Genomic DNA, 14,961 nt, shown 5'->3' on the forward strand with positions numbered 1-14,961 from the left:
AGCCAATGACCTGTAGTGAAAGAAATGGTGCTAATTTCATTAAGAAATGATTGAATTTTTGTTTTTACTTTCATAAATATATTAGAAATTACTTTTTCAGTGAAGTACTTTCTTTTTCTTTTTTTTTTTTTTTTTTTTTTTTTTTTTTTGTTTATGGAATACTGTAATTTGGACAATTGTCCACTAAGCCTATTAAATCCAATCTCAGATCATGCAGAACATGATTTTATATCAAAAGCGATCATTTCTATCGGATAACAGATCTCTTGTGATCTGTAGTCCTTAATATCCCAAATGTTCTTGCCCAATATTCTATTGATTCTATAGTAGTTTGATGTTTTGGTAGAAGTTTGTAGTTGCTGCCACCTGTTTCTGGTATATTTGTCCTGGAACAGTCATTGTTTCCTTTTTTATCTGCAACTTTTGTTTCTTCTGGATGAGTTTTCTAAGATAGTTTAACATATTAGTCATTGTAAAAGTTTTTGCTGATTCAGAAAAAAAGCGGCTCTTATTTAGAATTCCACTTAAACAAAATAGAAAATTCAGATCATAGAATGAAGATGTCATATTCCCAAAATCAACTTTATTTTTATGACCAGGGAGACTAGTCATCAGCTATCTTTTTTATTATTTATTCAAGGGTGATAACGCATGTAACTGACAATATTTATAGACTATGACCACCGAAAATTATTAATCGCTAAAAATCGTAAAATTTATTTTAAAAAAAAACAAACAAAACTAGCGTAATTTTAGGAATATTACATTTTTGAATATGTATGAGTATACAAATTTTTTTTTTTTTTTTTTTAATTAGGTTGAATGCTAAATAAGTACCCAAAAAGCTAACATATTTTGAGTATTATGAAAATAATTCATGCAAAGAGCAAGACATTGTGTGAATTAATAATGCTTCAAATATTTTTTTAAAAATCCAAATTTGTGATTATCCACCTAACAGGTGCTGTTTAACCATACAGAAACAAGCTTTAATTTCCGCCTTTTTATCGCTATCATGGGAGGCAGTGATCAGCATATTGAACTTTTGCATACCTATTTTTTTCTGGTGTGGAGATATATATATATATATATATATATATATATATATATATATAATTTTTTTTTTTTTTTTTTTTTAACTATAATAATTAAATACCTACAGACACTAGTGTTTCATCCTTTCATGAATCTTTAGTGCAGGGTGTCACGATTAACACCAGTCAACAGATTCAAACTCTGCAACACGAGCCATCTCTGGCTCAATTAGCAAAGACCCTATCCATTCGGCTACCATTAACCGTGTGAAATAACGTTGAATTTAAACATTTTAATTTTTTTTTTTTTTTTTAAATGTTCTTTACGTCAGACAGTGATCGTTATATGATCTATGCATAAAAGCTAAATTGACCGACTTAATTCAACTGAAAGTGCTCAACGATAAATGAGTTTCTAAAAGGGTCTGTCATGTGAATAGAAATGGCAGAAATTTTGTGTGTGTATATATATAACAAAATTTCTGCCATTTTCTTTTATAATATAGTTTAGCAGTGGGACATTGAACACGAAAGAAAAACCCAAAATATGAAATTTTTCTTTTTTTTCTTAAATGTTTTTTCGATTTTTCTCAATTCTTTTTAAAAAATAATTCCAAAAGGTTTGTATTTGGATTCATCAGACTACTGTTCTCATGAGTGTTATTTTTCACGTTTCAGTTAATGTTACCTTCGACCTTAAGGTGTATCTTGTCAAACTCAGGAATTTGGACGGAATTGTGGACCTGTGGTGCAGTGGTTAGAGTACTTGGAAAAATCAATTGTAAAAAGTGACCTTTTGAAGGTTCAATCCTTAGTGTGGGCGAGTTAAGACCTCTATCTAGTCATGGTTGACGGAACAAGAGCATGCTACCCCTGTTAAGTAAATAAAGGGTTCTGCTCAAAATTTGGTCAAAATTCCAGTGTTCGACAGAAACATTCCGGAATTTGACAAGATACACCTGAATATCAGGTTACATTGACTGAAACGTGAAAAAACACTCAAGATGAGAACAGTAGTCTGATGAATCCAAATAATACAAATAATCAATCCTCATCTCGAATTCAAAAATGTCAATTCAAAAACATTTGAATCATTTCACCTTTCTGATAAGGAAAGAATCCTTTTTGAAAATTAGGTTTAAGGAAAATGTAGTTCTTAGTTCATATTAAAATAAATATGTTCAAAATTGAAGAGTATTTTGGTTCCCCAATTTATTGGAAAGGGACCTATGTTTTCAGTGGCATCCGTTAGTCCGGACGATTGCCAGATAACCGTCCATTAGTCTTTCCTGAAATTTTGCCACAAATTCTATTTCATTAAATAGATGTGCACAATTTAAAAAAAAAAAAAAAAAAAAAAAAAAAAAAATCCAAAATTCACGTTGTGTCCCCCAGGGGCTCAAGAGGTCAAAAATGCCCAAAGATGGCCCAAAACATGTTTTGTCCCATAGCGTTTGATTCATCCATTAGATTTTTCTAAAACTTGGCCAAAGTGTGGAGCCGATTGTTCTTAATATAAATCCAGTATAGGTGACCCTGGCAAAATTCTGGTTCGCGTCCCCTGGGACTTTTAGTGCTAAAAATGCCCCTTTTTGTGGCTCTTTTTTCATATTTCTCAACAAAAACTTGATGTGTCTGACTATATAGTGGTTTTTCACAGTGGTCAACTCAAATATACATGTTAAGGCCTGAAACTGCACTGTTATCCATTTACACTGGGATTTGGTTTCTCCAGGGGCTCAAAAGAGGTTAAAAATGCCCCAAAATGGCCCAAAATAACACTTTTTGCCCCATAGCATTTGATCCATCTATTAGATTTTCCTGAAACTTGGCCAAAATATGAAAACCATCGTTCTTGATATAAATTCAGTATGGGTGACCCTGGCAAAATTCTGGGACTTTAGGACTAAAAAAAAACATTCCTTTTTGGAGCTCTTTTTTATATTACTCAAACTTCACATGTATGTTTATATAGTGATTTTCCATGGTGCCGAATTCAAATATACATGTCTCTAGGCATGAAACTGCACTGAAACATTTTTCACTGGGATTCTGTGTTTCCAGGAGCTCAAAAGGGGGTCACAAATGCCCTAAAATTACAAAAAATTACACTTTTTACCCCATAACTTTTGTCCCGTTCATTAGACTTTCCTGAAACTTGGCGAAAGTGTGAAGGCAACGTTGGCCCTTCACACTTCTCACACTCATCATTTCTTTTTTATTTTATTTTATTTTATTTTTTATTTTTGTGGCATCATCTTGCATGCAGCACCAGAGGGGGACCACGCACAAGCAGCTTGTTCAGTTTTGATTCTTATATATATTCCTTTTATTAATACTAAATTTCAAATATTGAGTGTCTATCATATTAAGATTTCTGATATTCTTGGATATCATCCTCTAAGATAAAACTCAATTTTTTTTTTTATAATTTAAGAGTGTATACGCAACTCATGATGTCAACAAACTATTTGCTAACTTCTTTTCCTGACACGTGAAAATAAGTGTATAAACAGACCCCCCTCCATACCCACTTTCCTATACAATCTACAGTTCCATTAAAATTATGACCCACTTTAATAATTTGAGATTTATACCCAGTTTTTTTTTTTTTTTTTTTTTTTTTTAAGAGCTCTTTTTTCCTTTTTTCAATTTTTTTTTTCCCCCATTTTTCTTTGTGATGTCAGTTCCAGGTCACCTGAGGAAGTCTCATTGTCTGAAACAGATGGCTATTTGTAGCGACCATATGTAATTGTTTACCTTCAAATAAAAAAATTTGCTCTTTTTATTGCACACTATCTAACCTTATTTTCATTAGTCCCAACTTTTGAACATCTCAAAGATAGCATTTTATATATATATATATATATATATATATATATATATATAAATAAAATGCTATCAAAGGATGCTTGACATTATAGACAGAGCAACAATATAATTCAAAATTCAATAAAAGTTCAATTCATCAAGTGTTCAAAACAAGAAATATATAAAATATTATTTCTTGTTTTAAACAATGGATGAATTAATAACTGTCAATTTTAGAGAAAGGTTATATAATTTGCAGTTTATCTAGTTTAAGAATAGACCCCTGCAGTGAATGTGGTATTATGGTGTTTCAAGACTAGCTAGGAATAACTTGGACAATTATAAAGTACAGGGATAAGGTTGACCCTAGAGCCCTCACCCCAACACTTTTAAAGAGCCTGGTGTAATTTGTTTTGATTAATGTATATAAAAAAAAAAACTTAAATATTTTTTAGTGTAAATTGTAAAGTCTTATGTGAAATGTCCAACCCTAGGACATGTCAAATACAAATTTGTAGAAATTAACATCTTATTTAATGGGGTACCCCAGACATTCATACTTTCTGTCTTTGATGCAGTAGAAGTCTCTATTTATTTTCTTCTCCTCGAGGGTAGTTAAGCACAAGTTCAAAAGGAGTCTTTCCTAAATGAAGCACATCTTCATCTGGGTTTATATTTATCTTGTGAAGTTTAGGCAAAATACTGGGTAGTTTATAGTTATTTACTTGGAAAGAACCCTAAGAATGCAGTGCAGTTCTAAGAACTTGTAAGGAGAAAGTCGATGAAATGTTAAATAATTGATTTGTTTTTGTTACAGGTTGGTGCTTCTGTCGTCGTTAATATGTCTGAAACCAATCAGGTTACAGAAGGTATCATTAACAAAGTGAATGACTGTAGTATGTACACAGTTGGTAAGTACACGTTTATTATGATAAACTCTTTCTAGTCTCTGTTAATTTGCATAATTTAACCTGCATTATTTTCACTGTATGTATGCTATATAGAGCAATGTTTCCCAACTTTTTAGTTCACATCCCTCAAGAAATTTTCCTCAAACCTAGCACCTCCTAAAACTTAGTGGGTTCAAGGATATGTTTTGCGAATTTTGACTTGCATTTTATAAGAAAAGCATCACTTTATTCTTTAAATACACTTAATAACACTACTTAATAACACTACTTAATAACACTACTTAATCCTAAAATGAAAGCAAGTTAGTACAGTTCAAAAGGAAACAAAAATTGCAAAAGGGTAACATAGCCAGTACCCTATTTTTCATATACACTTTTCTCGCACCCCTAGGAATATCTTCTCGTACTGAGTGTGAGCACTCCAGGTTGAGAACACCTGATGTAGAGAATTCTCTACCTAGTCATCAGTAGAGTATGCAAATCCAACAATTAGGTAGATAGGGTGAGCCGTTCTCGCGTCTTGACCCTGCTCTATCTGGTTGAAGTATTCGTTCTGGATGGTCCTAGGTGGGTTCACTCTCCCAGGCTTTTACCATCTCTTGGAAAATGGGTTGGTTTATAACCAGTCACCTGCGGCGCCCCTACCAAGAAGTGCTGACAGACTACTTATTTGCAGAACTAGAATACACTAGATTTTGTGTGTTGGCATACCGTTCCCACCTTCTGGCAATGTCACATCTTTCCATGGGCGCATGCAGGTTAAATACTTACTAATACTAATGCCACATGCAGGTTAAATACTTACTAATACTAATGCCACATGTTGAATCGACATCAAACTATACAAGCAACATGGTCCGAAACAATTAAGTATTAAGACAAGTCCTTTGTTAATTATTAAATATATAAAATTATTAACTATATAAAACAAACTTTGTGAGTTTGTTCCCTATAGACTTCAAAATGGCTGGGCTCCTGTTTATGAAATTTCACATGCATATAGCAATGTTCTTAGATAGGTTTTGTATAGGAATGCCTACAATAAGTATTGACCATAACAAATTTGATGGAAGAAAGAAGTCTGCTGCTGACCAAGCTTAATACCTTATACAGCCTAACATCACAAGTGCCTGACAAAAATTACCATTGTCCTGAGAATCGTTTGAAATTTTTCAGTTAGTTTCAAACACTTGTATTTAAAAATACCTAGCCTGGTTGTCCGGGTGTTTGGAGGTGTGTTGAGCAAAAAGAAAAGTTGTAGTAGACAGGCAGGCTCAAACCTACACCATGAAGGAGGAAAAGAATGTGGGGAAAAAAATGTGACATCTTTGCCATTGCGTCCATCCCCAAACCGGAAGTGGCAAAGGTTTAAATTAAGCCTAGTTAATCAGAGAGGGTGACTTTTGAAAATATTGGCAAAAGACGATCCCCTCCTTGTAGAAAAAAAAGTGGCCGGTTGAGGGTGAAGGAATTAATGTTTTTAGCCAATTTTTTTGTTTGTCATCCGAAGAGCTGAACTTCAAAATGATACTGATCTTGTGAAAATCCATCGTCTGTCGAAAGTTTTAGGCAACCTTCTAGAGGTTGAAAGTGCAGTCCTTATTTTTTATTTCTTTTGTTTACACAGGCATCACCACAGTATCAATGCCAAGATAAGGGTTAAAGAGTGTACAGTAGAAATTGGACAATATAGTAATCGTTAGTAATGGAAATTCGGTAAATTTGTTAACTTATATGGAACAGCTCATCAAGAACTTATTTACGTTAGACTTGAAGACAACCATATTGTAGGAAAAGCAGGAAAATGAAAGACAAGTCCACAGGCGTGCAGTTCTAAGAAAGAATCTTTGTTCATGGAATCTACACTTAGGTTTAGGCACAGATAAAGAGTGGGGGGAATCATTGATAGTGTTTTCAGCTAGACGAGTGTTTCTTGTGAAAGTTTGGCGAGGGGGGACCATAGACTGAAGATCACTCGAACACTTTCCATGAAAATAACGATACATCAGAGACAAACTCGCAATATCTCTTCTGTGAGATAGAGGTCGCAGGGAAGAGAAAAGGACATCTCCTATGAGGCTACAAAGTCTATTTTGAACTCTATCAAGGCAGGACAAGTCCTTTCTAGCAGCTTCTGCCCAGATGTGGCAACAGTATTCCATCCTTGGATGTACCTGGCTCTTATATAGATAGAGAATTGCATCAGCAGTGAGATATCTACTAGATCGATAGAAAGATCCCACCATTTTTCCAGCGGCCTTCCTTGGCAAGATTTGATATACGTGTTCCATTTAAGATCAGGAGTAACGGTCAAGCCCAGAAGCTTGTCAAAACTTGAGGCCGCCTCAAAACGAGAGCCATTCATTTCAATTGATGCCAGATGTGGATCAGAATGTTGATATAAAGAGAGAAGCTTGGTTTTAGATGCATTAAAAGTAACCAGCAACTCCTTCCCCATTGTACCCATAGTTTGAGCAATATTAAGAATACAATTACGAATAAGTTTAAATTTCTACCCAGTCATAATTTATGGAATGAGAGCAAACTTCCTCTATTAAATTAAAAGGTTCTGTTAAAAAATCTGTGCGTATTTCCAAGCCTAACATGAAGATTCCAGAGTTTGATAAGATGCACCTGAAGATTGATGGCCACATAGGCTAAAATATGAGAATAACATCTACAAAGGAAATAGTTGTTCGAATGAGACCAATTTCTATCATCTCAAAAATTTCCAAACAATTTCTCAATAACTAATAATTCAGGGATATGACATAAACATAATTTAAAAAAACAAAACAAAAAAAACTATGCCATTCTCAGACACAGTATCATTAAAATATCTTTTTGCAAACATGCTTAGATGTTTAACGTAAATGTTAAATTTTTCAAATCTGATTAAAACTATTTTTATTTTTAGTTTTTGATGATGGTGATGAGAGGACCCTGAGAAGAAGTCAGTTGTGCTTAAAAGGCGAGAAACATTTTGTTGAAAGTGAGGTAAGTCATAACTTTACTAAATTCACTCAATTTCACCTCTTCGTAGTTTTATGCATTTCATCACTTGCTTAAATGTTTCGAACATGTATGCCTATATTGTTTAAGCAAGTCATGAAATGTATAAAACTTTTAAATTCCAAAACTTTCAATCATTTTAATGCATGCAGATCTGCAAAATTTTTAAAAGCCAATGGTTTAAATGCTTCTAAATTCCTTTCCAATTTCAAAAGGTTACACTGATTCATTTTAAAATAAAATATTAAAATGTCTTGGTTATGATGAAACCAAAAGACATTTTAAATTTAATTTTGTAATTTTTTTAAGTAGGATTTTTTTCTATTTTTCAGTTGCATTATTTTAATAAATATTCCGTCAGTTACTACAGAAGTACAGTGGTACCTCGGTACTTGACCATAATTCGTTCCGGATGTTTGTTCAAACACTGAAATGTTCGGTAACCGAAACGATATTTACCCTTTAAATTAATTGGTTCCAGAGTTTAAAAGTCCCTTTTTGTCTGTAAACATTGAGGATTTTATACATTTAATTGCACAGGAAATTACCAATAAACATGATTATAATAATATAATCTATACATGCAGTATAACGTGTATTTCCAACTAAACTGTTTTTTATTTATTAGTTGATGGCGCAAGTGGGTGGATGAAGAGGTTACTGCTTGAAAGGAGAACCTGCTTCCATCAAAACAGAAGGCAAATCGTAATTTGACAATTGCTGAACTAGATGTTCTTTGTTTAAAATATTTATCCAATGAAATTTTTTTTTCTACTGTCCAACACTTTGCAAAAATGGCACATAACCTTGTCATTAAAAAATGGCACATAACCTTGTCATTAAAAAATGGCACATAACCTTGTCATTAAAAAATGGCACATAACCTTGTCATTAAAAAATGGCACATAACCTTGTCATTAAAAAATGGCACATAACCTTGTCATTAAAAAATGGCACATAACCTTGTCATTAAAAAATGGCACATAACCTTGTCATTAAAAAATGGCACATAACCTTGTCATTAAAAAATGGCACATAACCTTGTCATTAAAAAATGGCACATAACCTTGTCATTAAAAAATGGCACATAACCTTGTCATTAAAAAATGGCACATAACCTTGTCATTAAAAAATGGCACATAACCTTGTCATTAAAAATGTCTACATGTCTATTGTTGTAGCAATATCTGGGTGATATTTAACCACAAAGATATTTCTTTCAATACTGTTAGTGCTTCCTCCTTCCTTGCCTATTCCTCTAAATGTTCCTCTTCAACAGACTTATCCAATGATAAAATGTCCATTTCTTCTTTGTTTCTATAGTCTTTTCATGACGCTAAACCCATTATTTGAATAATCAGGTTTTTTTACACAATTACTGTCATCCTGAGCTGCATTTGTCGTATTGAAGTCTACATTTTTTTTCTCCCCCTACTTTTTGTGCACCTCCAAAGTCTTTTGTCGTCCCACGCAAAAAAAGAGCTAACCAATCAAATTGTGTAGTTTTGGTGCCATGCTGATGTGCAAAAAAAAATAACTCTGACACCGTCTAGACTGTCGGAGGGGTTGTGACAACGCTGTTCTAAATAACTCTCATTGCAAAGTTCACAAGTTCACACTCGTATGGCGATGTCATTGGAGTGGGGTTTGGTCCTCAAACCACACTTCAAAAGTATCACAACCAGTATGAATTACGTTCCATTGAGGAACACTGCTGTTGTGTACATTTGAAGCGAAGCCGGTGGTTCAAACTCCAAAATTTCGTTTGACTACCGAGGCAAGAAAAGCTCTAACATTTGGTTTGAACACAGTTGTTTGACCACCGAAACATTCGACAACAGGTATCACTGTATATAATAAATTTAAAAAATGGAATTCAATATGTTGCTATCAAAGTTGTCTCCTCAATTTATCAATGTAAAGCTCAAGTATTCATTACATAAAATAAAAAGAACTGGTATTGTCCAATTTAAAAAAAAAAAAAACAATACAAAATTATTTTTTATTTGCTTGAAGTTTGAGTGCTTGTGTAGATTGGTGATCTTGCAAATCAATGCGTTTCAGGTAAAAACATTACGTACTTGCATGTTGCATCGAAATTAGTAAAGATTCCAAAAATTACAAATGATCCAGTAGATGTGCTAGATGTATTTTTGACAGAAAATCAGCTGCAATTACATTCTTTAAAAATGGTAGACTCTTAATTTAAGTAGATTGTTATCAACCTTGTTTATCGTACTGAATTGGTCTTTCATCTTTTATATTAAAACATAAGAAAACTGCATTATTTAATAAATTCTATTTTTTCTTGTAATTATTTTTCTACTGGATCATTTTTTTGTAATTTATACAAATTTCAACATGACACATAAGTATGCAATGTTTTCACCTGAAATGTTTGTTTAAAAAGATTAATCAACACAAGCACCAAAGTAGAAGTTCAGTGTTTGGATTGAAAATCCTTTCCTGGTACAGAGTGGGATGTGGGTATAACTAATCCTTAATTCAATGAATTATGTGTTTTAGAATTTGTAGCTTTGAAATTTCGTAGCAGATCTTCACAGATTAAAAATATTTTATTTTGGAAACTATGAAGATGAAAGTGTTCGATGAATACATTGTCTGTTATGAAACATGGTAGCAAAAGATGGACACTTAATATTGCAGAAAAGACAATGCAAAATGGAACGCATTAACTTCATATCAGTACATGTGATAGAAAAATAAACGCCTGTATCAGATAGCAAACTGGATAAAACAGCATCACTATCATACGAACAGGAAAATACAGAAATCAACTTTTGAGATATACTGGCATATCGAGCGGCAGAATGGACCCAGAGGTAATGGAAAAGACAGAGGATGGCCAGTGGAGTGATGACCTTGGCAGTCAACTTTGTCCTAAGTGTCGCCGCCTGACCAGGGACAAAACAAGGTAGAAAGCGATTGTAAAGAAAATCATTGTTCAGTAGCATTACATTTGATCTTGCAAATTTAAATTTTTGTGGACATCTGACCTTTTATTTTCCCGAAATGGTGATATGAGATGGTACCGTTTTGCTTACTCATAAAATTTAATTTTTATTCGTCAAAACAAAAAAAAAACTACCAATTTTTTGTTTTGTTTTTATCTTTTATTTTTTTTAATATAACTTTATTCCATGACTGGTTCGATCATAGTTTTTATTTTTATTTAATTGGTTTTAATTCTAAATAAGAGCCTTTCATTTTATACTTCTTGGTCTTTATGAATTCTAAAAGCGATCCAATTCATTGATTTATGAATGTTAAAGAATAAACCAAGACTTAGAGGGTTTTTAACCCAAGCACTTGATTTCCACTTGTATCAATTATAGAATGTTGATTTTAAGGAATCAAAGACGTTTTTTTTTTTTTCTTTATGAAACAAAGCTTTAAAAATCTTAATATTAAATGGAAGAAAGACTGGAGTTAGTTAAATCTTCATGATTTTATTTTTTATCACTAATTTATATATTTATAACTGTAATTGTAAGAAATTACTTTCTATCTGAAAATTAAGGCTTCAAAATCGCTTGAGTATTTCTTTTTTACAATTGTTCTTGCTTGCATCAGCATAGTTAGATGGAAAATTTGTATTGTAATATTTCTGGGAGATCTTTCCTTTGTCAGACATGTGATTGACTTTCAAACATGCATATTATGGCTACTGTAGAAGTGAGCAATTCCACAGAAATTTAAAATCTATTATATTATTTAAACCTAATGTAGTATTTAAAAAAAAAAAAAAAAAAAAATGAATTATTAGAACGAAATCGGTACTTTTTTCTCCTTTCAATTTGATCAAGCTTTCTTATTTATTTTTAAAATTATTTGTAATAAAAAGAATTTCAATTAGAGTAGAATTTTATTTCAGTTCTTAGAACTGAAGTAATCTTTCTAATTTTTCAATTCTTATTAGATAGAAACAGTTTTTAGTATTTCTTTTTGATTATTAGAGCATAATTAATATTCAATTTTTTTTACAATTTCACATTAAAGCAGAAATAATTTATTTACATATTTTCATTTATTAAAGCAGAACTGTTTTAAAATTTCTACTCATCTTTTAATAGTTTTTTATATATTGTAAAGATAGTTATGGATATTTCATTCTTTTTATTGAAACTATTTTAAAATACTTTAAAATTAAACATTTTTTTAATTTCTTTTAAAAATGATTTACTTAACAAAGATGAGGAAATGCTAAAAGCATATATAACAAAATTGTAATGGATTATTTAATTTCAGAAAAATGTCACAATTTGGAAGTTCTACTTTTACATAGTTTTAAATGTAAGAACATTTTTTTTTTTATTACTCGGATTACTTTTAGTCATATTCACAACATTCCAACCAGTGTAACCTCCGATCTTAAGATGCATCTTTTTGAACTTGGAAACCTTTTCATTAAATTCTGGAACCCGTATAGAGCTAACAAAATCAGAAAACAATCTGATCCATATTCAGGTTGAAATTCCATACAGATTTTGGACATTGACTTGAAAGTTCCAAATTCAAAGAGTTTCTGTGGATATAGCCTATAGTACTGTGAAAAATTTAGATTCATTGAAGTAAAATTCCATATTTGTTATATTTATTATGTAAAAAACAGGATTTTCCACTTTAAAAACATAATTAGAAAAATAAAATTTAATCTTTTAAAATAAAATTACAATAACTTCTGTATAGAACTATTTTATTTTTTATTTTTGAAAAACATTAATAAAGATTCGCTCCATTTATTAAAATCAGTTTTTTTTTTTTTTTTTTTTTTTTTTTTTTTTTTTTTTAGTGGAAAAACTTTTAAGAGAAAAAAAAAATGAATGCAGAAGTCCAATATTTTTTTCCAGTACTGCCTGCTATGCAAATCGGTTTTAAATGATTTATTTTGCTTAAACATTTGAAGGAGAAATAATTTATGGATTTTTAAAATTCAAAACAATTAGCTCTGAAAGCTTAAGATTTACAAATTTTTCTTTTTTCGTTTAAAATCTTTACAAAAGCTTTAATTCAAAAGCTAAAATAAAACTTAAAGAGGCAATAAAAATCCTGGAATTTTAGAAATTTTTATTTGCCTTTATAGGAACAAAAAATTGAAATAATTTAATTTTAAGAGAAAATAACTTTATTTATTTTAATTAAGTAAAACCTGCATATACATCTGTTGCTTAAATATTTATTGTACTTATGATCTAAAATGCGTTTAAAATATAACTTAAAATGTAAATTCTTATTGTTTTAACATAAGATTATATTGAATAACTGTAATCTTGTGATTAATGGAGACTGCCCTGCGAATGTTTGAGATCATGTAATCTCTATTTAAAATAGAAACATCATTTTAAATAGGCTTAGAAAACAAAAAGAATTATATACCATTTTTTTTCTTTCTAAATTAAATTTTATATTTTACTAAATGATACTCACCAATTCTTTATATCAAATTTTGCTTTTTGTTTTAATTCCCTAGGTTTTATATTTTATTCATCATAAATTCATTGTTGCCCATCATTTTTTATGTTGCCCAGGTGTTCAGACTGTCAATGTATGTTTCTCATTGTCCTCCTGTTTCTTCTATCCACAATCTTTCCTGTTATTTTTTGCTGGTTGTCAGAGTAGTTTGATGACGATCAGGTGCCACCCGTCTATCATAGTAATCCTTGTCAGCAAGGTGTTCTGTTCAAAATGCTATTCACACTGTTTCTCAAATACAGTTTGATGTATTGCTGTAGCTTTCTTTGTGGTTGTACAGACAGTAGGTTGCAGTTTCTTTCTGTCCAAGCAATACCCGTACTGGGCAATAATCCTAACCATTTTACTTGGGTATTTTCTGCTCAACACAACAAAATACGAAACCAACAAAACTATTTCTATTTGCTTCCATATTACCTGTTTTCCATGACCTCAGATTATCCTGATTAGGAAGCTAAGTGACTTCTCAACTATTTATTCCCAAGGATCTCCTACAGATTAGCAGAGGGAAAGAGGCATCTTACTTTTCCTTTGACAGTAGTGCTGTCCCACTACCTATAGTTTTGTTTAAAAACATTAAAAGCACCAATTCATAGCAAATTTCTTCATAAAAATGAAATGCAGAAATGTGAAAATTAGGCTAGAAAATAGACGCCATTGTTATAAACAAATAGCCAATTACAGAACAACTCCAGTTTATTTAGTTTAATTAAAACGCTCTAGTTATCCGTCGTGTTTAGTTAACCTCTTTCTCAGCTTGTTTATAAAGATGGTGACTATTTTTTTCCAACCTAGTTTTAATTTCTATGTTGTATATTGAACCTCCTGATTTTATTAGTTTTATTATTATTATTTTTTTTATTTTATTTTATTTTTTTTTTTACTAAAACATGAAAAATGATTTGAGGGAAAGGAGTTGTTGAGATGGGGGTGCTGAAACTCATTTTACTCTGAATAATCCACATGATTGTAAACCGGTTCTTATCCATTGGGTTCCAAGTTTATTGGGGTTTTACAAAAATGGGGAGTAATAAGGAGTATTTGTTTACAAAGAAAATTAGAACAAAACATTCAAAATTGATCTTTGAGACCTTTTAAAGTTTATATGGAACTTATGTAAAATAGCCATTTCAGTACCTAGGGAGATTTTAGTTATGATTTATTGAACAAAAACTTATTTTATTTTCAAACGATTGTTTTATTTTTTATTTTTTTTTTCTGTGGAGGCCGATACAAGTTTATTACTTGAACTTAGGGTTAGTGATAAGCTTCCAGTGTGTGTGTTTTTTTTTGGGGGGGGGGGGCAATAGTGAAGGGAAGAGCAATAAATTTAACTTGTGATATTAACTGCAGTTAAACAGGAAATGGTTATTTGAATAGAATATTTTTTAAGAATTTCTTTATTTTTTCTCGAGTTTTATTTGACTTGATATGTTTTTTTTTGTTTTTTTAATAATACTCTAAAATTATTGACGTTTGTTTATCAATATTTTTCCTTTAGACGTTTAACTTATGCATTTGTAAAATATTCAAAAAGTAATTTTGAAATTACATTATTCGATTTATTAAATTTCATTATTTATTAAATAAGTTTAAAAAAATTTTATTATGATTGAATAGAATTAAAATTTGAAAGAAAATGAGTATCTACTGATGGAAGTGATAAACTTACATTTTATATTTTCGCCGTTCTGTCCATT

The 14,961-nt window shown here is 31.1% G+C and overlaps 1 protein-coding gene across 4 annotated transcripts in view; it reads left to right on the forward strand.

Moving 5' to 3' along the window:
* The window catches only part of LOC145268337 (uncharacterized), a 158,461-nt gene that overhangs the window by 83,894 nt on the left and 59,606 nt on the right, over positions 1-14,961 (forward strand). For all 4 annotated transcript variants that reach the window (XM_080123834.1, XM_080123835.1, XM_080123832.1 and 1 more), the window contains exons 4-5: positions 4,663-4,756; positions 7,674-7,753. In XM_080123834.1, the coding sequence (XP_079979960.1) occupies positions 4,663-4,756; positions 7,674-7,753 (174 nt within the window). The remainder of the gene's footprint in view (positions 1-4,662; positions 4,757-7,673; positions 7,754-14,961) is intronic.

This window comes from Euprymna scolopes, chromosome 43 (genome assembly GCF_053919585.1).
Source record: "Euprymna scolopes isolate OS-2025 chromosome 43, ASM5391958v1, whole genome shotgun sequence".
NCBI classification, from domain to species: domain Eukaryota; kingdom Metazoa; phylum Mollusca; class Cephalopoda; order Sepiida; family Sepiolidae; genus Euprymna; species Euprymna scolopes.